General features: G+C 52.0%; 2 protein-coding genes across 3 annotated transcripts in view; one reads left to right on the top strand and one right to left on the bottom strand.

The window, feature by feature from the left end:
• The window catches only part of BAZ1B (bromodomain adjacent to zinc finger domain 1B), a 70,883-nt gene extending 55,339 nt beyond the window's left edge, over positions 1-15,544 (top strand). Inside the window, exons 14-20 of one of the 2 annotated variants that reach the window (XM_034988637.1) lie at positions 6,316-6,463; positions 7,528-7,675; positions 9,455-9,570; positions 11,914-12,059; positions 13,207-13,310; positions 13,619-13,991; positions 14,506-15,544. In XM_034988637.1, the coding sequence (XP_034844528.1) occupies positions 6,316-6,463; positions 7,528-7,675; positions 9,455-9,570; positions 11,914-12,059; positions 13,207-13,310; positions 13,619-13,976 (1,020 nt within the window). In that variant the 3' untranslated portion in view covers positions 13,977-13,991; positions 14,506-15,544. Of the gene's footprint in view, positions 1-6,315; positions 6,464-7,527; positions 7,676-9,454; positions 9,571-11,913; positions 12,060-13,206; positions 13,311-13,618 lie in introns of both variants that reach the window. The other variant, XM_034988636.1, reaches the window with a different exon arrangement.
• A 3,955-nt stretch (positions 15,545-19,499) lies between these two features.
• Positions 19,500-21,638, bottom strand: FZD9 (frizzled class receptor 9). Its single transcript, XM_034988153.1, has one exon. The coding sequence runs from the start codon at positions 21,636-21,638 to the stop codon at positions 19,836-19,838; it is 1,803 nt and encodes a 600-aa protein (XP_034844044.1). The 3' UTR covers positions 19,500-19,835.
• Between the last annotated feature and the right edge of the window lie 307 nt (positions 21,639-21,945).

Raw genomic sequence — 21,945 nt, 5'->3', positions numbered from 1 at the left:
TGCTGGGAACACGGGCATACAACTGTCTGTTGCAGTTCTTTCAGTTCTTTTGGCTATATACCTAGAAGTTGAATAGCTGCATCATCTAGTAATTCCGTTTAACTTTTTCAAGAAATGCCTTGTTTTCCACAGCCTTGCACCATTTTACATGCCCACCGGTGGTGCACAGGGTTCTCATTTCTCCACATCCTTGCCAATGCCTGTTATGTTCTGTTTCTGTGATTGCAGTCATCCTGATGGGTGTGAAGTGATAGCTCATGGTTTTGATTTGCATTTCCCTAATATTTAGTGGTGAACAATGTACTTGTTGGCCATTTGTCTTCTTTGGGGAAATGTGTCTTTGAGTCCTTTAGCTGTCTTTTAATTGGATTATGTGTTTTTTGTCATTGAGTTATGTAGGTTCTTTATATGTTCTGGGTATTAATCCTTTATCGGATGTATGATTTCCAAATAAATTCTTCCATCCTGTGAGCTGCCTTTTCATTCTGTTGATGCCATCCTTTGATGCACAAAAGTTTTCAGGTTTGATGAAGTTTGCCTTACCTGTTTTTTCTTCTGTTGCTTCTGCTGTCGGTGTCATATCCAGGAGATCATTGCCAAATTTAGCGTCACAAATGCAGTTTCCTTCCCCTCTGTTTTCTTCTACAGGTCTTAGAATTTAAGCTTTTACATTTAAATCTTTGATCCATTTTGGGGCGCCTGGGTGGCTCAGTTGGTTAAGCAACTGCCTTCGGCTCAGGTCATGATCCTGGAGACCCAGGATCGAGTCCCGCATCGGGCTCCTTGCTCAGCAGGGAGTCTGCTTCTCCCTCTGACCCTCCCCCTCTCATGCTCTCTCTCTCTCTATCTCATTCTCTCTCTCAAATAAAAATAAATAAATAAATAAATCTTTGATCCATTTTGAATTATTATTTGTAGACTTAAGGTGTAAGTTCAATTTTTTGCATGTGGATATCCAGTTTTCTGGTTTAAGTTTTAAAAGTAACATGCTCATTGTAAGTAAATCCAGTGTGAGAGGTAAGTGAAATATGAAACAACTCCCATCCTAGTTTTGCTCCCCAGGATTATCAGTCTTCAGTATTTGGTGTGTTTTTTGTATGCACACGAAGATAGTTTTACTGGAATTTTACAGAATGGAATCATCTGCGTCATGTTCTGCAGTCTCTTATCCATCAACATACTCTGTCTGTCTCCCTGCTTTCAGTCCATTATAGATCTGCGTGATACCGTGTTTTCTCAGCGCATTAATTCCTCACTGATGAACTTTATGTCGTCTCTGGTTTGTCTTTATTAGAATAGTTAGCAGCTCCAGTTTTTTCTGTTTTGTCTATTAGCTTTCTACTTAAGATTACTTACAAAGAAAAGAAGTTGAAACCACTGCATTAAGGGAAATGTCCCAGGCATCATCCCATAGAATACCTCCCTTTCTGTTTGATTTCTCTCTCCCCCTTCTGTACGGCCTTCTTTTCGAAACCAGCTGGTAAAGACTTGGCTTGGGCAGTCCTCTGGTGGGTCCGGAGGTTGTAGTGATGAGTAGAAGCCAGAAGTCCTTGCCCTCCAGGAGTCCTGTTGGAGTGGGAGGGATGGTTGTGGTGGAGTGACGAGAAAAGGTCCTGACGAGAAAGCGCAGGACTCAGCCTACCTGTGAGGGACACCTGGGGCAAAGTAGGGAAAACTCCCCAAAGGAGCAGATGTGTCAACTGGGGTTTGAAGAATAAATAGGAGTTAATCCAGTCATGGAAGGGGGCATAGGCCTGGTTGGATTGAACTGAAATTGGCTTTCTCCTCTTTGACAGTTGCTCCTTGTTTTGCCCTCTGAGTTTACACAGAATGAGTTTTCCCTCTAACCTCAGGTATTTGTATACCGTTGTCACGTTCCCGCATTTCTTTCCAAGGCCAAGGTGATGCATGATGAAAGGAGAGTCCTTCTGGGTGGGAGGGTAAGTGGAGCGGAGAGCGAAGATTCAGTAAGATCAAGGTCTGTTCATGTCAGTATCTTTCTGGGATTGGGTTCTCTCTTCCTGTGTGCCCCTTTTAATGGCCACCTGGTATGCAGGTCACCTTCCAGATAAAGTCTAAGACATTAGTTTATAGTCTTCTCTGCTAAGTCTCTTCTCGTTAGGCATCAGTTTTAGCCTTGCCAAGTACTGCATGGGTTTTGTTTTTAACTCTGTCCAGAGGAGTCTCTTTCTTGACGTGATCTTTCCTTGACATTTCCTTACCAGTAACATTTTCTTCTCGTTGGGAAGTAGTGGCTGTAGAATTCTCGTTAAGTTCTTTTTTAGTACTCCTCCCCATAGCAAAGTAACCTCTTTTTAGCTTGTCATATGAGACTTCATTCTTAGTTTTGATTGGGGAGGAAAATTTGAGCACTGCAGATTTAACCTTGGGGCCCAGACACATAGTACACAAATGGAAAGCATGGAAGAGTTTCTTGGAAAATCAATTAGGTTGCCTACTAAGTAGTTCAACAATGTTCTCCATTAAAATGGCATTATGCCCTGCCTGCAGTTTCTGACCAAAGGTCAGCTTTGCCACAGCTCTGAAATTTTCCACTGTCCTTTGCTTTGAAGGTTTCCACTTAGCCCAGGCCAGCGTTTTTCGGCGGGCACTAGGTGGTTGCGTGAGTTAGTTAGTATCAGTCTTTAATAAAAGTAGATTGTTGGGTGCCTGGGTGGCTCAGTTGGTTAAGCGACTGCCTTCGGCTCAGGTCATGATCCTGGAGTCCCGGGATCGAGTCCCGCATCGGGCTCCCTGCTCAGCAGGGAGTCTGCTTCTCCCTCTGACCCTCCCCCCTCTCATGCTCTCTCTATCTCATTCTCTCTCTCAAATAAATAAATAAAATCTTGAAAAAAAAGAAAAAATAAATAAAAGTAGATTGTTTCTCGAACCCCCTTTTGTAATAGTCCTGATGACTTCAAATATTTAATAATGTATCTCATTTTTTTGTCTTAAGTGGGAAAGACCTTGTGTAATTTGGCAAAATCCTGGGTTCTGTTAGGCTCTCTGTTTACTTTGGATGCATTTGTCCTGACAACCTGATTATCTGATTTTCCACTTTAAATGTTCTTTTGTGGAAGAATATGGTCGGAAGCCTTGTCCTGTCCTTGCAAGATAGGATGTTGTCTTTTTACTGTTAGTAAAGGGATTAATATAGACTTTGCATATAAGCTGGCTTCCCTTTGATTCTGTTATATCCACTTCTACGTAGGGACCACCTTTATTTAAACGTGCTAGAGAATTTGAATTTTTCTTTTTTTTTTTTTTTTTAAGATTTTATTTATTTATTTGACAGAGAGAGACACAGCGAGAGAGGGAACACAAGCAGGGGGAGTGGGAGAGGGAGAAGCAGGCTCCCCGCAGAGCAGGGAGCCCGATGCGGGACTCAATCCCAGGACCCTGGGATCATGACCTGAGCCAACCAACCGACTGAGCCACCCAGGTGCCCTGAGAATTTGAATTTTTCATCAGAATAATGTGTTTAGCCTCCCAGAAGCATTGTGAGACACAGGATTTTACCAGATACCACCAGTGTTGAATGTCAAAACTTAGTTGCCACTGTTCATCTGTTCCTAAAAACTGTGTCTTTAAAAAACAAAAAAACCCAGTGTCTTTGAATATTGTGTGGGGTTTTTGTTTTAATGTGCTGGAGTGTTTGGAATTTTTTTTTCCAGTGGTAGGAAACCAGGATGGTCTTTCAAATCTTGAGTGCCTAATGTTTTGCCCTCAAAATTAGAGGTTGGTTGGAATCTAGGCTGGCCTAGGTGGATAACTTTGTGGGTTTAATAGGATGCTAGTGATTATCCGGTATCTCTAATGTCAAGAGCATCGGTATTGGGGATCTGGAGATGTGAAGGAGACCTGTTCCCAAATTGCTGTGAGACCTTGGGCAAAAACAATAAATGAAGGTTATACAAATGTTCATAGCAGTATTATTTATGATAGCCAAAAAATGGAAACAACCATTTTTTCCATCATCTGATGAATGGGTAAACAAAATGTAATTGATTGATCCATACAATGGAAGAATATTCAGCAATTAAAATGGAATAAAGTACTATGACATGCTACTATGTGGATGGCCCTAGAAAAATTATGCTCCAAGAAGCCACACGTTATATATGAAATGTCCAGAAGAAGAAAATCTCTAGACCAAAAGTAGATTAGTGGTTGCCTAGGGCTGGGGAAGTGGTAGTTTAGGGTGTGGAATAGGGAGTGACTACTAGTGGGGGTACAAGGTTTCTTTTTGGGGTGATGAAAATGTTCTCATTAAGATTATGTTGATAGTTGTACAGCTCTGCAAATATATGTAAACCATTATTTTCTTTACACGTGAACTTAAATTATATCTCAATCTGTATTAAAATGAGGTTAAGCTTATTTCTAAGATCTTTCAGGGTTGTTTTTTTTTTTTAAAGATTTATTTATTTGAGAGAGAGTGTGAGTGTAGAGGGAGGGGCAGAGGGAGAGAGAATCTCAAGCAGACTCTGCGCTGAGCCTGACCTGGGCTTGATCTCATGACCTTGAGATCATGACCTGAGCTGAAACCAAGAGTTGAATGCTTAACCTGAGCCACCCAGGTGCCCCAGGTTGTTGTTTTTTTTTGTTTTTTGTTTTTGTTTTTTTTTTTTAATGAGGCCAGATGCCCTATTGAGTGCTCAAATCTTAAAATTTATAGGAAATAAGTAAAAGGCAGTACTGTACTATCTGCTGATAGGACTTTTTCCTGACTACTTGTGTGCATCTGAGTGTCCACTAGAGGACAGCAAAGCTCATATTAGCCATTTTCAGCCTTTTCCCAGTAGGCACTCTTTTTAGGGGCTGAACCTAAAATTCTTAAATTTATATTCCACAGGCGCCTGGGTGGCTCAGTCGTTAAGCGTCTGCCTTCGGCTCAGGTCATGATCCCAGGGTCCTGGGATCGAGCCCCGCCTCGTGCTCCCTGCTCAGCGGGAAGCCTGCTTCTCCCTCTCCCACTCCCCCTGCTTGAGTTCCCTCTCTCGCTGTGTCTCTGTTAAAAAATAAATAAAATCTTAAAAAAAAATTTATATTCCATTGACAGGATGTTGGTTGTTAGCGCAATAAGAGGACCTGCGCGGTAGCTATATGTCAGCTCTCCATTGCCCTTCGGGAGAAGGTCAGCGAGGCAAGCTGTGGTTGTGGACCTCACAGTTTACGGAGGAGCTCTGAGTGGGGAGGAAGGCAGCTGTGCTGTATTTTGAGGACAGTTGTTGAAATAGCTGCAGTGGAGGTTGGAGTAAGGAATGGGTCAGATTCCACTAGAGCTTTAGCAGCTTCTCATTTTTGTTGTGTTTATATTACGTATTCTTGTTATTTATGAAATTACACACACACGGCTCTCTGTGGTTCTCTGTTTCCGTAAGAAAGAGAAAGGGCAGCCTTTGTTCCCCTCTCTCAACCCTCCCACCACAGCTTCAGAAGTAGCTCAGCTACAGACAGGCATTTGTCTGTGCAGATGCTTACCTAATCATTTAGGCAAGAAATACTTTGAAGACCTAAAAAAAACACATTTGACTTAATGAAACAGTAATACAAATAAGTGAATTATTTTAAAATGGCATTTCTGTTTTTCCTTAGAATGTCTGTTTTATAGGAGTGAGGGTTGTGTTTTATCATTGAAATTCCTGATTGTATTTTCCCCCATCCTAACTGTGTTTTCCGTGGGTAATTCTGAATTAATTTGCATTTTCTGATGATGGGAGGAGGCGGTGTCTATTAAGCTGAGAGTAACTGCCCAGAAAGAAGTCAGCCTGAGCCCTGGCCCTCTGAAATTTTCACTTAGTTAGAAGTTGGTGATAAAGTCAAGAGGAATGCTTTGTATCAGTACTTAATATTTTTAAGTGTTGTTGAATGCGATATATATAGTATTTACTGTAATATCCAAGCCCTGTAGTCTGGGATTGTGGCACATAATGCAGAGACCCATCATCTTATTAACCAAAGTTGTGTTAGCTCAGGACATGGTTGCACGCTAGCATTTCCATAAATGTTAAATGATACTGAATTTTTAAGTGGATTTCACTGGAAGAGATGGGTCTCTGATCATCCCCCACCCTGCATTAATTCTCTGTGTAACTTTTGGCAAGTTTTTTCACTCTTCAGAGCCTTGATTTCTGCTGTAAAATAAATGGGTGAGGGTGGAGAAGCTCTAGGAGGTAAACGTGCTCAGCATTCTCTCGCTTCTTCTGTTCCTAGTGCTCTCGGTGCATACTCTGCCAGTATTATGTGAAAAATCTACATGTCATGTCCTTGAGGTCATTGTAGTAATGCTGACCTGGTTTGGTCTCTGTTTAGGTTGCATCTGCTCTGGAAAAATGGAAGACAGCAATACGTGAAGCTCAGACTTTTTCCAGAATGCATGTTCTACTTGGGATGCTGGATGCCTGTATCAAGTGGGATATGTCAGCAGAAAATGCTCGATGCAAAGTTTGTCGAAAGAAAGGTATATTTAGATCAGTGTTGCTTATCTGAGTGTAGTAGGGACTAGGATTTCCATTCCAAAGATATTTCCTCCGCTGAAGAATTCTGTGCACACAGCTTTGAAGTATAGTGGGACAGATTTTACCTTCCTCTGGAGGTCTGTAAAATGCTACTCTTTTAAATAACATGACAGTAAATCAGAGCAAGCCCTTTGTTCCTCAGGTTTGAGTATAAGAGCAGTTTATCTCTCCAGTCTTTAAATTTTCTACAGGGAACACATTAACCTAAAATTTTAAATCTCTTTTATCATCTCCCGGAGTTTTTAGTCATGCACGAAGTAAGACGTCTGCCAGCAGAGGGCAGTATTTGCACACTGGGAGGAATACTCCGCTTTGGGCCCTCTGCCACTGAGTCCTACAGAGCAAGGCATTTGGGGCTCTTTAATGGTCACAGCTCTCAGAGCCCGTGTAAAAGGAACTTCATGACTAATAGCCCTCAAGCGATTGACTTCTCAGTGGCTAACGTTATTTTGTGAAGTAAGTTAGGATTTAAATCCCAAGGATAGAAAGATCTGTGAAAAATCTATCAGTTGCTCTAAATGCTGAAGTTTCAGAATGAAGGTCGGAGAGAGAAATGACCATGTGAGGTTGGTTCCGTGCATTTTTGACACCGAGTGGTTTAAGAGAACCGTATCATATAGGAGTTGGGAAGCGTTGGGGGTCGAGGAAGAGGATGGGCAGGAAATGTAATACTTCATGTGGGATTCATCTCTTAGTTTGAGATGAACAGCCACCTTTCCTGCTACGACTTGGTTTTTGCTGCTACTTTGTAAATGTTTTAACTGTCCTCCCTAGGCCGAGCTAGATTTGGGGATATAAGTCAGAAGATCTGAGTCTTAAATTACCAGTATCCTAGTTTATGCTACATTTCTGATCAGAAATGACTGTATTTAAAAAGAAAGTGATAACACTATGCTAGACTGTTGGCTCCCCCATGCTGTTAGTCGAGGGTGAGTGGCTCTTTGTTACGGGCTTGCGGACCGTTGCCATGCTCCCAACAATGCTGTACAAGTTTTTCTCTTTGCAGGTGAGGATGACAAATTGATCTTGTGTGATGAATGTAATAAAGCCTTCCACCTGTTCTGTCTGAGGCCAGCCCTCTACGAGGTCCCAGACGGTGAGTGGCAGTGCCCTGCTTGCCAGCCTGCGACCGCCAGGCGCAACTCCCGTGGCAGGTGAGAATTTCTTCTCTCAAAACAAATAAGTGAAATGGCTGTTACAGTTAAGCTTTAGTTACTCAAACGGAATGATTCTAAGGAGTTTTAAGTTTATCTTTTGCGTACGGAGCCTGATCATTGGGGTTACTTAAGTAGGAGCTCAGAGGGCTCTGATTTCATTTTAGCTTGATGTTGACATTCCTGGTTTTCACTGCCAGACATGTTCTGTATCTTCTGGATCATACCTTCTCAGATAACAGTTTATCTCCCTTTGCCTTAACGCTTCTGCTTTGCCCTCTTCTGAATTACGTCTGCAACCACCCCCTGCTCAGAGTCCTGAAACTCATGACCTTCCTTACCCATACCTGTTGTTTTCCTTCTTTATCATGATTAGAACTCTGGCGTCAACTTGGACATCTTCCTCTCCCTCATGCTCAGTTCATTTACGTCAGTTCCGTGTCCAGACATCTCATGAGTCAGTCTCCTGCTGCCCCTCTCTGTGGTCCCTGCTGTCAGTTGACTCTCTTCCATCTCTCCTCTGAGCTCCTTCAGTGGCTTCTCAACTCCTTAACTCATGGTCTTGCCCCTCCTGTTCATCCAGCTTTGGTGTGGATACCAGAATCGTTTATGTAAGGCATAAAGATAAGTTCGTGTCACTATCCTAAAACTTAAGTCTTTCCATTGCCTCTAGAATAAAGTCCAAACTCCCTGGCCTGATTTTTGAGACTCTTAGACAATACCGGTCTATGTTTTTATGAGCCCTTATTCCCATGTTGTGTGCTTGGTGCAGGCTGTTGACTGGGTATCCTTGTCTGCTGGGCTTTCCTCCTCGCTGGGAATATTCCCTCTCCCCAGAACTGAGGGAACTGACTACAGCCTATCTAAAATGTCACTGCTTGTTTGAGATGTTGTTTTTATATTCTTAGGGTAAATTCTTCCTCTCTGTGTTCCAACCAAGCGTCCAGTCTCTCAGTCTTTTGGTGCATCTTGCCTCTGTGGTTAGTCTACATGTTGACTGTCTTCCCACGAGATTGTTAGTACCCTGAGGGTAGAGGTGGTGCTTTGTTCTTCACCCTGATCCCAATAAGGCCTTGTGAAGAGGATATGCCTAATATTTGCCAAGTTAATGCCATTGTTTTCCACATTGCAGTTTGAGGTGGTGAAAGAGCAGCTTATAGGTGCTCTGGCTTGGTCTCTGAGAGGGAAGAGCTGTTTGACCCTGACCCCATCTAACAGCATTACTCAAGTTATTTCTCACTCCGCTCCCGCTGCACTTAGAGCCAAGTAAGGCACACTACCCTGAAATGGCGGGGCTTTGGACCAGCTGTTCTTAGCTGGGATTACCATTGCTTTGATGTTATGGTCATCTGCAAGCTGTTCTACTCCTAGAAGAGGACCGTCAAGGTGGAGTAACACCTGTCCGGGCTGTTTATCCTTTCAGTCCACCCCAGAGTTGGGAACAGCTTTTAATATGTGAAATGTTACATTATCTGGGTGATTTCGTGAGAAAAAAGGAATGAATAGGTTTTGTATTGTTTTATGTGAGGAGAGGTGGGGTTGTATTTTGATCTTGATTTCTGTTGCTATTGGTGTCTTATCCAAAGCATTTGGGGCCTGTTGGAGGAGGCCTGCTTAGGCTTTCACGCTGTTGCCCGTGTCCTAGCCTTGATTCAGGCTCCCTGCCCTCAGTCATCTCATCTACCCAGTCTGTGAAGAGGATCCCCGTGGGCCTTCATTCTTTCTTAGGACCACTTTGGCCTAGATCCGCATTCCCTACATCTGTTTCCCTCCCCACAGAAATTACACCGAAGAGTCTGCCTCCGAGGACAGTGAAGATGATGAGAGTGATGAAGAGGAGGAGGAGGAGGAGGATGAAGAGGAGGAGGAGGATTATGAGGTGGCTGGTCTGCGATGTAAGTATTCAGTTTGCCTTTGTAGTTCACCTCACAGTTTTCCAAGCTGCCCTGGGAAAGACTGGGTTGGCAGTAGCCACCCACCCACCCAGCGTTGCCGTCGGGCCATCATCTTTCTCTCCATGTTTTGGCTGTGGGGTGACTCCACTGCCGTGATTTTTGAAGGGATTTTCAAGGTGCCATGTAACCACCTTCCTAGTGGGAGTTGGATGGCTTGGTCTTAAGAACATCAGCCCTGTGTAGATCCATTTGGTCCGACATTTAGTGGAATTCAAGGCTCCAGGTGTGTTTATGACGAGTCTGCTGGTTCCAGCCTCTCAGTGTATGGGGACAGTGGGGACCATGGGTAAGGAAGGCCAAGGCTCACTGTCCTCTCCTAACAGTGGTTTTGGCTGTGCTGCAGTGTTGCTTTCAGAGAAGTGATTTTTCCTCTGGTCACGTGATTTTCTCATCATAGTGTGCAGGGATCTAGCTTTGCTAGTTTGAAAAGAGAAGACTAGTTTTTTCATGGCTTAGGGTGGTTGTTAGGAAGGTTCAGATCTGTTTTTGACTAGATGCCAATGGGGGATTTTGGGGGGGGGGGCGGCTCTTCCTTTACACTTAACTGCATTGACTCTCACTCTTTAACAGCCATTTTTCATGAGGCATTTTCATGGTTAAACCTAAAACTCTGCAGTCTAGTGTTTTACAGCTTCCTCCAAGGGTATATATATCCAAAATATACCCTTCTTTATAGATTAGTAGAAAAGAGACCACAGATCAAGATTTTGATGAGCTTTTGAAGAGATGGTACAGTTCCCAAGATCACAGCACTCTGAGCGTTTAGACCTTGGTATAAGGAGTCTGAGAAGATGCTTGGCATGACCAGTTTTACAGGAGGGGTGCTGCTAAAACCTGAGGGGTTTGGGTATGTACGCCTGTCCCCATCTTTCCAATCTTGCAGGGCTCTCATTTGGAATACCTTAATTTCTCTCGTTCCTACAGAGCTCCTTTTGTTTGTTCACTAGGCATGATTTCCCAGTTGTCCAGGGTCAGAACACAAGTAGTCCCTTAACCCCAGATTATGAAGAGACTTCGTCTGCTAGCTGGAGAATATGATTGGGACGCAGGGTTGTCAGGGAATAGATTGTGAATGTGACAGTGTACTCATTTTGTTTATTTTCAGAGTAGTGATAGCTTTCCACTTGCAAGTTACTGTTTTCTTTCCAAAAAAATTGTTCTGTCCAGCTTTCTAGGGTCTTATCTGCCAAAGGGGTCTGGGAAGTATTGGTATCTGAGAACCCTTTGTCTACTCCACCTTTTAGGCCACCAAAGATGTGTTCCCTAGTTCCCAACTCAAGGCCCTGGGTTGGTGGCCGTCTCTAGCATTTTGAGTTTCATCCTTGGTGTCAGTTTCTTATTCTTTCTTCCAGGCCTGGTCTTGAGCTTAGAGATCTTAAAATAGCCAATGAAAGGTTATCAGGGTCTAGAAGTAGAATATGAAACATTGTTTATTGATTCTTTGTGTCATTGGCTTTGTATACCCTTGTCTCTGTCCAAATGTCACCTCCCTACTTTGAAGGGAAAATGTGTTCAGTGGAGAAGCTCTGAGCTAATCCTAATGGAGCATCACTCCCTGAGGACGTATTGAGAAATATTGGTTTGTCTGACATCAAGCACCCGTTGTCAACCTGAGACACGGGTCATCTTGGGGGCCTTTGTATTCCTTATTCTCCCTTTGGGGGTCCTGGGCAGGGCTCTTATGGAGGTGGCCTGGCCCATTGTTTGGTTTTCAGAAATGCAAGAAAGCAGGACTGGGGCAGGCCTTTAAATTGGATTCACTGAGGAAGACTTCGAGTAGATAACAGCTTTTCTCCCAGAAGATTGTGGTGGTGAGCATAGGATTATTTGGGGGAACTAGGAGGCGAGAACTGTCCTACAGTCAGATTCCATCGCACATGCAAGGACACACACTCACAGGCCAAGCTTGGGCTCTGGGAATTCCAGGCAGACCTATTAGCAAACGGCCTCTCCTCCAGAGTGAGTCAGCTTGCCATTGACTCCTTCAGAGGCCTCGTTCCTAGGAGTAGCTGTGAACAGAGCGGGGACAGAGAGTAGCCATTCTGAAGGAACTGGCCTTTGGAAGAGATTCTTAGAAGGTCTTTGGCAGTTGATGAAAGGTATCCATTCATCTGCTTCTCTACCTTTAAAGTGTCATGTCTGATAGGGCAGGAGAGCAAGAGCAAGAGCAACTTAGGACCAAAGGGAGCTGTTGCTCTGCTCGACCAGATGCTCTCCCCGTCCCGTAGGCATGCTCCCTTCATCCTCCGTTGTTCAGCTCTGAATCCATATTTTCTATTATAGTGAGACCTCGAAAGACCGTCCGGGGCAAGCAGGGTGTCATCCTGGCTGCGGCGAGGCCAGGCCGCCGGCCAGGTAAGAAGCCGCATCCCACCAGGAAGTCTCGGCCGAAGGCGCCACCTGTGGACGACGCGGAGGTTGAAGAGCTGGTGAGTGATTTCGCCTCCTCGCCGTACCCGTCGTTTCTCAGCCCCCACTCCAGCGTCAGGAATCCATCGGGCAACAGGTGGGGGCCCCTCCCCCCTCCCTTTGGAGGCTGATGTGGCAGTTGGGTGGGCCTGTAGGCAGACAGAGGCCACGGGCCCCCCAGGAGCAGCTATGTCCGGCATTCCCCTGCTGTAGCCTGCAAACTTCGTCTCCTCCAGTTAATAGGCAGCCCATGACTTGTTAAGGATTTTAAAATAGTATCCATGTGTCTCCAGTGGCTCGGAGGGGCTGGGTCTCCGTTGTGGGAATGCCAGCAATGTTGGAGCCTCAGTCACTCCTGGGTCTTTTGCCCACAGTTGTTGTGGGAGGGGTGTTATCCTCCCCTCTGCTCCTCAACCAATGTAATTTTAGTGGTTTTCCTTAGATTTCACTTGAGCTTTAAAGAACAATCAGAGGCTCTTGAAAAAGTACTTACTTTGGCAGAGCAGATTGGGGTTGGGGGGCATAAAGCAAGCCATTAGGGAGCTCGAGGGCAATGCGAGATCCTTCTGCTGGCCCAGCCCTAACTAACCCTTCAAGCCTGGGGCTCTGACTGACTGCTGTGAGTGACCGTGGCAATGGCTCCCTGGAGGGGACGCCCACCCTCCCCAGCCACTTAGCTCCCACATGCTTGCAGCAGGAGGGCCTGGGAGAGGAATCGTACCTCTTGCTTTTCTTCCTCAGAGCCCCCAGCCCCCCGAGAATTGGCTGCCAGTGGTCCCCGTAACCCGTGCGGGTCTCCGCGGTGGCTCGTTTATACCCCTCCCGGTGGGCACGTGATCCCGGGTCCATCTGCGCTCCGGTGCGCTGGTGACAGTGGCCTCTCTGGCCGACCTCTAGCGGGACCGCTGTAACGGCAGCTGCTGCCTGCCCTGGGCTGCTTTGATCCGCGTCCGCCAGGGAGGGGCCAGCGGGCTGATGGGAAGAGGTCTGCCCCGCTGAGCGCGCTCCCTGACTGGAATGTCAGATGATTTTGACTGTCTCTGCTCCAAGAAGATGGTTGAGCTTTTTGTTTTTGTTTTTGTTTTCTTTTCAAAGGATATATACGTTTTCTCTTCTGTCCACTCTTCTCTTGGACCTGTAATAACATGTCTCTTTCTTTGGTGCCAGGTACTTCAGACCAAGCGGAGCTCCCGGAGGCAGAGCCTCGAGTTGCAGAAGTGTGAAGAGATCCTCCACAAGATTGTGAAGTACCGCTTCAGCTGGCCCTTCAGGTGGGCTTTGTGTCCTCAGGCCCCGGGGAGCAGGACCGGCCTGGTGGGTGCTCCGAGCATGCAGCCAGCCAGCTGGCTGGGGCCGCGCTGAGTGGAGGTCGTATGGACGACCCTGATCCTTCCTTTAGGGCATGTCTGAGTGTGGGGGGCATTCCTTCCCAGACCGGTAGAGACCGCATTTGGTCCTAGGTGAACACGCCTCTTCTCTGCCTGCCCGCTGGCTGATCGCAGCAGGGGTGGGCGTTCCGGGAACGCTGGTCCGAAAACAAGGTTTCGCGCTCTGATCTCCATTTGGTTCTTCTCCACAGGGAGCCCGTGACCAGAGATGAGGCTGAGGATTACTATGACATCATCACCCACCCCATGGACTTCCAGACAATGCAGAACAAATGTTCCTGTGGGAGCTACCGCTCTGTGCAGGAGTTTCTTACTGACATGAAGCAAGTGTTTACCAATGCTGAGCTTTACAACTGCCGAGGCAGCCACGTGCTGAACTGCACGGTGAAGACAGAACAGTGTCTGGTGGCTCTGTTGCATAAACACCTTCCTGGCCACCCGTATGTCCGCAGGAAACGCAAGAAGTTTCCCGATCGGCTTGCTGAAGATGAAGGGGACAGTGAGTCAGAGCCCGTTGGACAGTCGCGGGGACGAAGGCAGAAGAAGTAGAGAGGCAGGGCCCTGGTAAGGGAGCTGAGGTGGGGGTGGGGGGGAACGGGGGGGGCCGGGGGGGGGGGGGGGGAGCGAGAGAGGAAGATGGAGAAGAATGTGGAAGGGAGGAGATCACAGGGAGTCCAGAAATGCCCGTCATCCCAAGCTTGTGCTGCCTTGCCCAGCTCTCCAGAGGGCCCTAAGCAGTAGAGCTCCTTGGAGAGCCTACTCCTGGGCTGGTGGTCTCTGCCCAGAGGTACCGTGGGCGGTAGGCGGCCTCAACCCTGCTGAGTGTTTCCAGGGAGAGGCCAAGGGTGTGGCTTTCTCGTGGGCCCCCGTCCTTTAACTTTCTTTCCTGCGGCCCCTCCCGCTTTGGCCACCACGACGGTGCCAAGCCTCTGGTCTCCAGGGGAGGGATTACTGTGTTACATGGAAGGATCGGGGTGATCAGGCCAGTGGGGAGGCGGTGTTGACTTTTTTACTCTCCATTTACACCCAGTCTCGTTCCTTGAAGCCTGTCCTCGGTCTCTCCCTGCCTCTCCCCCAGGTGATGGTAGCAGTGAGGGCCATACCGCATTCTGTGTTCACCAGCATCACGAGACCCTCGTGCTCTTTTGAGTTGCTCTTGGCCGAGTAAAAGGACATGTCCTGGAGCCATTCCTGAATACCCCTCCCCTTCTTTGTGACCGCTCTCTCCCCTCTCCTGCCCCACCTCACCCCTTCCAAATCAAAAACAAAAAAACTGAAAAAAAAAAACCAACAAAAAACCCCCTACAAAACCCACAAAGAACCTAAGGCACTTCACTTAGAGACTGGAGTCCTGCTTATAATCATGCATATAACCTTTACTTGGATGGATCTGGCCAGAGGGGTGTTGGAGCCCAGCCCACCCACATACCAGACACAAGCTCTTGGGGGAGCAGAAGAAAAGCAGGAAGAATTTAAATGTTTAATTTTTTTAAATTGACTTTTCTAGTTATTAAAAGTTGCTTGTTTCAGCAGTGGTATTGTATAAAGAACATCTTGTAAAATACTTCTGTCATCTTGCTTTGGCACATGTACAGTACAGTTTATATGAGAACGTGTTTGCTTTACTTTGCCCCGTCGCCTCCCTCAGCCCATCCTCTTGCCTCCAGAGAAGCGGGGTTGGAGGCTCAGCAGGGCAAGCGGTGGGACCTGGCGGGGTCGGGCACGTCCCTCTGCCTGCCCTGGCGGCCGTTTCCGCCGCCTCCATCTCCAGCCGCCTCCTCCCTCCTCCCTCCTCCCGAGCCTGTTCTGGCCTCAGACGCAGACGCAGACGCGGACGCGGAGCTCCCGGAATCTCGCAGGGGTCCGTGTCCGTGCGGGGCAGGGGGCGGAGTCTGGCCCTCGTAGTTCTAGTTAGGCAGAACCTCGTAGTCTTCTCTCCCTTTTATGGCAGATTTTGATAAAAATGCAAGACAGGGTTTAATTTTCTTTTCTGTCAGCTTTGAATTTAGAAAATGTGAGCACCTCAGCTCTTCTGTACCTATTTAAGTTAAGGGAAAACTTGTCCACCAGGGGATTGCAGCTCCTAGAACTTGAGAATAAAGCCTCTTAATACGGAACTTCACGGTGTGGTCCTGTCTCGCGCCCGCCTGCCCTGCCCGGAGACTGGGGATTTGCTCCAGTGGCTGCTGGATAGGTTTACTGTCCCTTCTCCCCCAGCTTCGGGCTTAGCACTGCCGCTCTGGTTCCATAGTCCCGGCCACCAACACCATGCCCTGCCTCGTACCCTAGAGCCAGTCTGGTCTTGTTCACAGAATCCTGTGTTCCCACTTCAGTGACACCTGAACTGTTGTTTTTTTTTTTTTTTAATTGTCTTTAAGGAGGAAGGGCCCCATTAAAGGGTAAACTTGTAATAAATTGGAATTTCAAATAAACATTATGTACTTGTGTTTATAAAGAAGAAACGGTTCTGGCGAATCTTTCTTTGTGCTCTTGGGGGAGGGAGAGGATCGTGCAGAGTCCTGAGTGCTGGTACTGCTGTTGGGGGCAGGTGTCCTTCAGGAGCAAGAGGATCCCTGAAGTGTGACCTTCAGCTTCTCCTGGCCTTGGCCCTAAGCCCCCTCTCTCCCTCCAAGTTTTCATTAGAATTCTAGGAATTCGGGGAAAATATTCTTAAAGGCTTCACTGTGGGAATTTGTATAGTGCTTGAGGACTTACTTTTGGGGCAACTCCTGGCGTTTTCAAACACCTCAAGGAAACTTTCGAACATGTAGCACAAAAAGAGTGAAAACAATGAATTGCCACGTACTGTGCTTTGGCAATTCCACCACACGGCCAGCCTTACTTCCGCCTTCGTGGGTTTTATGCTGGCAGTTTTTAAAGTCCGAGTGCTTGATCGGAGTAGGTCACTGCCAGGTGGCCACCCGCTTACAGAACCCAGAGACGTTGCAGAGCCCACGGTGTGGTCCCATCTACCGAGAGGGAACTTCGGCTCCCAGGCCACCCGAACCCGGGGCGGCAGTGATTGAAACGGGAAGAAATCTGAGGAGAACCTGGAGCCCTGGGTGCGGGTTCTGCCCCAGCTGCTCTGTGGCCTTGCTGAGTGTGGGCCTGGGGTGGGGTGGGGAGCCGCCTGCCCGGAGGTCCGCCCCAATGTGGCCAGCACTCCGGCTCTGGGCAAGGGAACTGTACGACCTCCGAGCATTTCCTAGACGGTCACAGCCGGCCACGGGGGCCCGGCCACGTCCGTGAAGTCATGTTCCCCAGTGGGTTTCTTCGGGTACCTGAGGGTGGCGCCCGCGGGCATGCACCCTGGTCTTGTTAAACCATCGGCCTCCCCGCCAAGGGTGGGACCTTAGGGGAGCCACCGGACTTGGGCTGACGCCTGCAAACAGGAACGAGAACTTTCTCCCGAGGACAGGCACCACTCCTGGGATTCAGCGGAGCCCTCCCTCTAGCCCTGCCTGCGCTGCCGCCTCCTCAGACCCGGGCTCTGGGGAGGCTCTGGAAATTGGTCAGCGGTGGCAGTGAGCCGGGGCCTGCATTGCCCGGGAGCCAGGGCGTCCTTACGCAGGGCACTGAGAATCCCAAGCCGGGCAGGAGGAGAGGGCCCGGATTGCAAGATGCTTCTAGGACTGCCCAGGCCCGGGGCCTTTCAACAGGCTGCGGCCAAGAGCAGGCAGGCAGAGCAGGTACTGACACCCCTTCCGGGGGACCTGCTCCGTCTGACCGCGGACTCCTGGGAACTTCGAACCGTTTCCTCGGACCTAACACCGAGGTCAGGGCTAAGAAGTTCCCTGGCCTCAGGCTTCCCATGCACAAGCTCAGCCGCGGAGGAGCGGAGCCCGCGTGGACGTGAGCAGCGCACAGATGTGCCGCCGGGGCCGGGGGCACCCCGGGCACAGGCCAGCAGGTGTTGGGTTCTGGAATTTCCTTTGGGGGGCGGGGAGGCCCCGCTGAGGGAGGGGTTTCTCTGGACGAACCCGCCCTAGGTTCTAACACCTGCCGTCCCGATGGAATCCGTGGTGTGGCGGAAGTCACAAAGGCTCTGGAGGCCGCAGGCTGCCTGGCCGTGTGTGATCTCCAGCCAGCAAGCTCTCCACACTTCCCTGTCTGTGAAATGGGGAGAGAAGGGTCAAGTGGAAGGCTTCTGGAAAAGGTCTCTAATAAATGTTTCCTTCTTCCTTCTCCCCCAGGGTCTGGGACTTTTCTGGTGTCCCCCAGTGCTGAGAAGCCACCGGCAGAGCCCCTCACCGCCCACCTCTCCCCTCCCAGTTGTTCTGGAAGCTCAAATCTTGTTTCCACCTGGCGGGACCTAGCTGACTGCGCCCCTCCCTGACCACTGCCTGGCAAGGGACAGGGGTGGACTGGTGCCGCTCCTGATGCTCAGCGTCCCCTCCATCCTTTGCCCATACACATGTCACCTGCCTTTCTCTTCCCCAGTCTCCAGAATCCTCTCCTTTTGCTCCCACCGCCCCTGCCCTGAGCGCAGCTCAATGCAGCCCCTGCCCCCGCCCCGCCCCCTTCCGACCCGGGGCCCCGTCACCTTCAACAAGCGCAATCTCTCAGTCAAGGACCCTCACGGGGGGAGTGACAAGGTGTCAGGGTCACTTGGCTTCACCGACTGAAAAAGGCCAGGGGCCTTCCTGTGTGCTCCCTGAGGGGAAAGGCTTTGGGGGGGCTGGGGGGGCTGGGGGGACAGGCCGTGCAGGAAATGCATGAGCACAGGTGGCTGGCTGCAGAGCTCCCCCGGGGGGCGGGGCGGTCCTTGCGGGGAAGGACAGTCCTCAACTCTGCTCAGCTCCCAATGGGAACTTGACACCGCCTGTTTGATCTTCAGTTGGTGTCTTTCTCGCCTGCTGAGACCGCTGGTTGGTGCAGGGCACAGAGCTCGGCCCGAGAGGCCCTGGCTTTGGGAACTCAGCCCTACTGCTGATAGGAAGCAGTCGACCCTGGGCCCCCCCGAGGCTCTGAGGCGAGGCTGGACCCTTGGGGCCTCCTGGCAGTGACACTGAGTGCTGGCTCTGCGCATCATGCACCCAGGGCCAGTGGCGCAGGCCCTCACCTGGCTGAAGTCACAGTGGCCGGAGCAGAGGCCAACATGGGCCTCTGGGGTCTGAGCCCCCACCCCCAGCCCAAGTTGATGGGGTCTCCGTGGGAGGGCCACACACTCCTTAACAGTGGGCAGAGATGGCGCAGGTCCCCGCGGCCTTGGGCTTCCCTGGCGCGCACATACACACGTACCTTGTCCTGGGCCCTGGCACACGAGTGTGCAAGGTGCCCTGGAGCAGCCGTGGGCACTCCCCTGCACCTGCCCCATTTCTCACCGCAGCTCTCCACACCGCAAATCCTTCCATAGCCTTCGGAGCTGGGGGCCCAGTTCCCACTAGACTCCAGGGCTCCCCATGTCCCCTGTCTGGGCTGCCAAGATGCCCACATACCAGTCCGGCCCCATCTCCACTCCCCCCAGATTGCTGAGGGGAGGCGGTGGGGTGCCCTGACTAGGCCCCCAGGGAGTGAGGTGGACGCCGGCAGTCCTGGCAGGCAATGAGGACAGTCACTCCAGCCTCAGCCCTCAGGCCCCGGGAAGGGACAGCGGGACACGCCCACCCGAGACAGCAGGAGCAGGTCCTAAGGCTCGAAGGGAAACTTGGAGACAGGTCGGCGCCCTCACTTCCCATACGAGTGAAGAAAGCAGTCCTACCCACACCCCCCAGACAGGCTAGAGTCCCCAAGGCCACGGGTGTCCTTCCAGGGATTCCTGGAGCGGCCCGGCCGGCATCCCAGGCACACTTTGCGAAGAGGGAGCTCAGGACTCAGGCAAAGGAGCAAAGACAGGCGAGAGGGGAAAACACGCACACGCACACGCACACGCAGGGACCTCTGCAGAAACAGCTGCTCCCCAGGGACGCCCTCCTGACCGGGGGGCGGGGGGGAGCCAGAGATCGGGGGCCGGCGCATGAGGCCAGCACCCACCCCGCTCTGCCCACCAGGGAGACTCCCGCAGGGCCCCCACCCTCCTACCTTCCCCCTTCTCGGCCCACAGAGGACTCGGCGGTGCCACACGGGGGGGTTTATTCCAGTCACAGCTTCCAGAGAAACTCAAACAATAAATTACATCATTAAATAAACTCCCTGCTGGACCACGCCCTCTTCTGCCCCTCCTCCTCGCCGCATGCTCCCCCAGGACCCCGTGGGGACCTGGCCAGGCCCACCCCCTGCACTAGGCCGCAGGGGAGTGAGCCTCACTGGGTCCCGGCAATCGAGGTGGCAGGAGAGCCTCCCCGCCCTGGTCCTCGGCCCCTCGCACTCACTTGCCTGACCTTGACAGCTGGGCAGCTGCTAGTCAGCTGTCTCCTCCGGAGGGGGGGCCGGGAGGGGGCAACAGCCGCCCCGCGCAGGCCTGTGTCCCTAGAGGTGCGTGGGGTTCTCCAGAGAAGGGTCCGTCTTAGTCATGTGCAAGACCACGGTGGGGGCCTTGTAGTGGCAGTGGGTGCCACGGCCGTAGCCCCCGGGCGCCCGGCAGGCCTTTGCCCGGGCCCGGCCAGCTCCCATCTTGCGGTGGCACAGGCTCTGCCAGGTCTGGAAAGTCTTGGAGCTCCATACCCAGACGCCGCTGGTGATGCCCACCACCAGCGACATGAAGATTTTGAGCATGAAGACAGCCACGGTGGGCACCGAGCCCCCTGGCAGCGAGCAGTCCCTCCGGCCGCCGGGCATGCTGGCTGCCGAGCAGGGCTGCTCTGTGGCCCGAAGGCGCCAGAAGTCCATGTTGAGGCGTTCATAGACGTAGCACACGATGACGCAGGTGGCAGGCACCGTGTAGAGGATGGAGAAGACCCCAATCTTGACCATGAGCTTCTCCAGCTTCTCCGTGTTGGTGCCGCCTGTCTTCATGATCTTGCGGATGTGGAAGAGGGCCACGAAGCCCGTCAGGAGGAAGCTGGTGCCCAGCACCAGGTAGCAGGAGAGGGGCACCAGCACGAAGCCCGTCAGTGCAGCCGCATCCATGCTGGCCACGTAGCAGAGCCCCGTGAGCTCGTCCCCGGCCACCTTGCGCAGCGTCAGGATGACGATGGTCTTGAGGGCCGGCAGCCCCCAGGCCGCCATGTGGAAGTAGCTGCCATGGGCCTCGATGGCCTCGTGGCCCCACTTCTTGCCGGCCGCCAGGAACCAGGTGAGGGTCAGCACCACCCACCACAGCGAGCTGGCCATGCCGAAGTAGTAGAGCAGCAGGAAGACGAGGGTGCAGCCCGTGTTCTCCAGCCCCTCCTGGATCACGTAGAGCGCGCCCGCCTCCTGGTCGCAGGCCACGCTCTGGGCGCCGGCCACCGCGCGGATGAGGAAGGCCAGCGAGTAGACGTTGTAGCACATGGACAGGAAGATGATGGGGCGCTCGGGGTACTGGAAGCGGTGGGGCTCCAGCAGGAAGGTGAGCACGGTGAAGGCCGTGGAGAAGAAGCACAGCGCCGACCACACGGCCATCCAGACGAGCGCGAAGTCCTTGTCGCGCCGCGACCAGAACACCTCGACGCCGGGCCCGCAGCGCGGCGCGCACGAGCGGCTCTTCTCCACGTACTGGAACTTCTCCGGGTTCTCGCAGGTGCCGCCGCCGCCGCCGCCGCCGCCGCCGCCGCCTCCCCCCGGGCCCGAGGCGGGGTCGCCGGGGGGCCGCGCGGGCCGGGGCGCCACGGGCAGCATGCCCAGGCCCTTGTGGGGCTCGGCGGGGCCGGCCGTGGCGTTCTCGGGCGCCTCCATGCACAGCGCGTGCGGGTCGTTGCGCGTGGGCAGCCGGGCGCAGTCCAGCGAGTCGGGCCAGCCGAAGTTGAACTGCTCCATGATGGGCGCGCAGCGCAGGCGCGCCTGCTCGCACATGGGCCGGCAGGCGGGGATGGGCGTCGAGACCTGGTCGGTGCACATGGGCGCGTACAGCGAGCACAGGAAGAAGCGCAGGTGGCTGTGGCAGCCGTACTGCACGAGCGGCGCGAACTCGGCCAGCTCCGCGGCCGCCTCGCCCTGCGACGTGTGGCCCAGCAGGTTGGGCATGCGGGTCAGGTTGTAGCCGATGCCGCGGCACATGGGGATCTCCACCGCCTGGCAGGGCGCCGGCCCGCGCCCGCGCTCCGGGTCGAAACGGCCGATCTCCAGCGCCGCGCCGCCCGCCGCCAGCAGCTGCCACAGCAGCAGCGCCCGGCGGAGCGGCGGCACGGCCATCCCGGGCGGCCCCGGCCGAGGGCGGGAGGGCGGCCCCGGCTCACTCGGGCCGCGCCGTCCGGCGCCCCCGTGCCCGCCCGCCACGTCGCGGGGCGCGGGCCATCGCCCAGCCGCCCGCGTGCGTTCGGGCGCCCCGGCAGCGCGCAGGGAAGCCGCCCGAGGGAGAGGAGGCGCCGAGCCCGCCGAGCGGCCGCCGCCGCTGCCACTCGAGCGGCCGCGGAGCCAGAGCCGGCGCCGCCTCCCGGGGCCGCCGCTACAAACCTCGGGGCGGGGCGCCGGGCGGACACGCCCAGGGGCGGGCCCTCCG

Source organism: Mirounga leonina, unplaced genomic scaffold, assembly GCF_011800145.1.
Source record: "Mirounga leonina isolate KUSES-001 unplaced genomic scaffold, KU_Mleo_1.0 Mir_454, whole genome shotgun sequence".
NCBI lineage: Eukaryota > Metazoa > Chordata > Mammalia > Carnivora > Phocidae > Mirounga > Mirounga leonina.
This window is presented reverse-complemented; position numbering and strand designations above follow the sequence as displayed.

Coding starts and splice junctions, on each gene's coding strand:
- FZD9 (XM_034988153.1), bottom strand. CDS start 21,638: ATGGCCGTGCCGCCGCTCCGCCGGGCGCTGCTGCTGTGGCAGCTGCTG.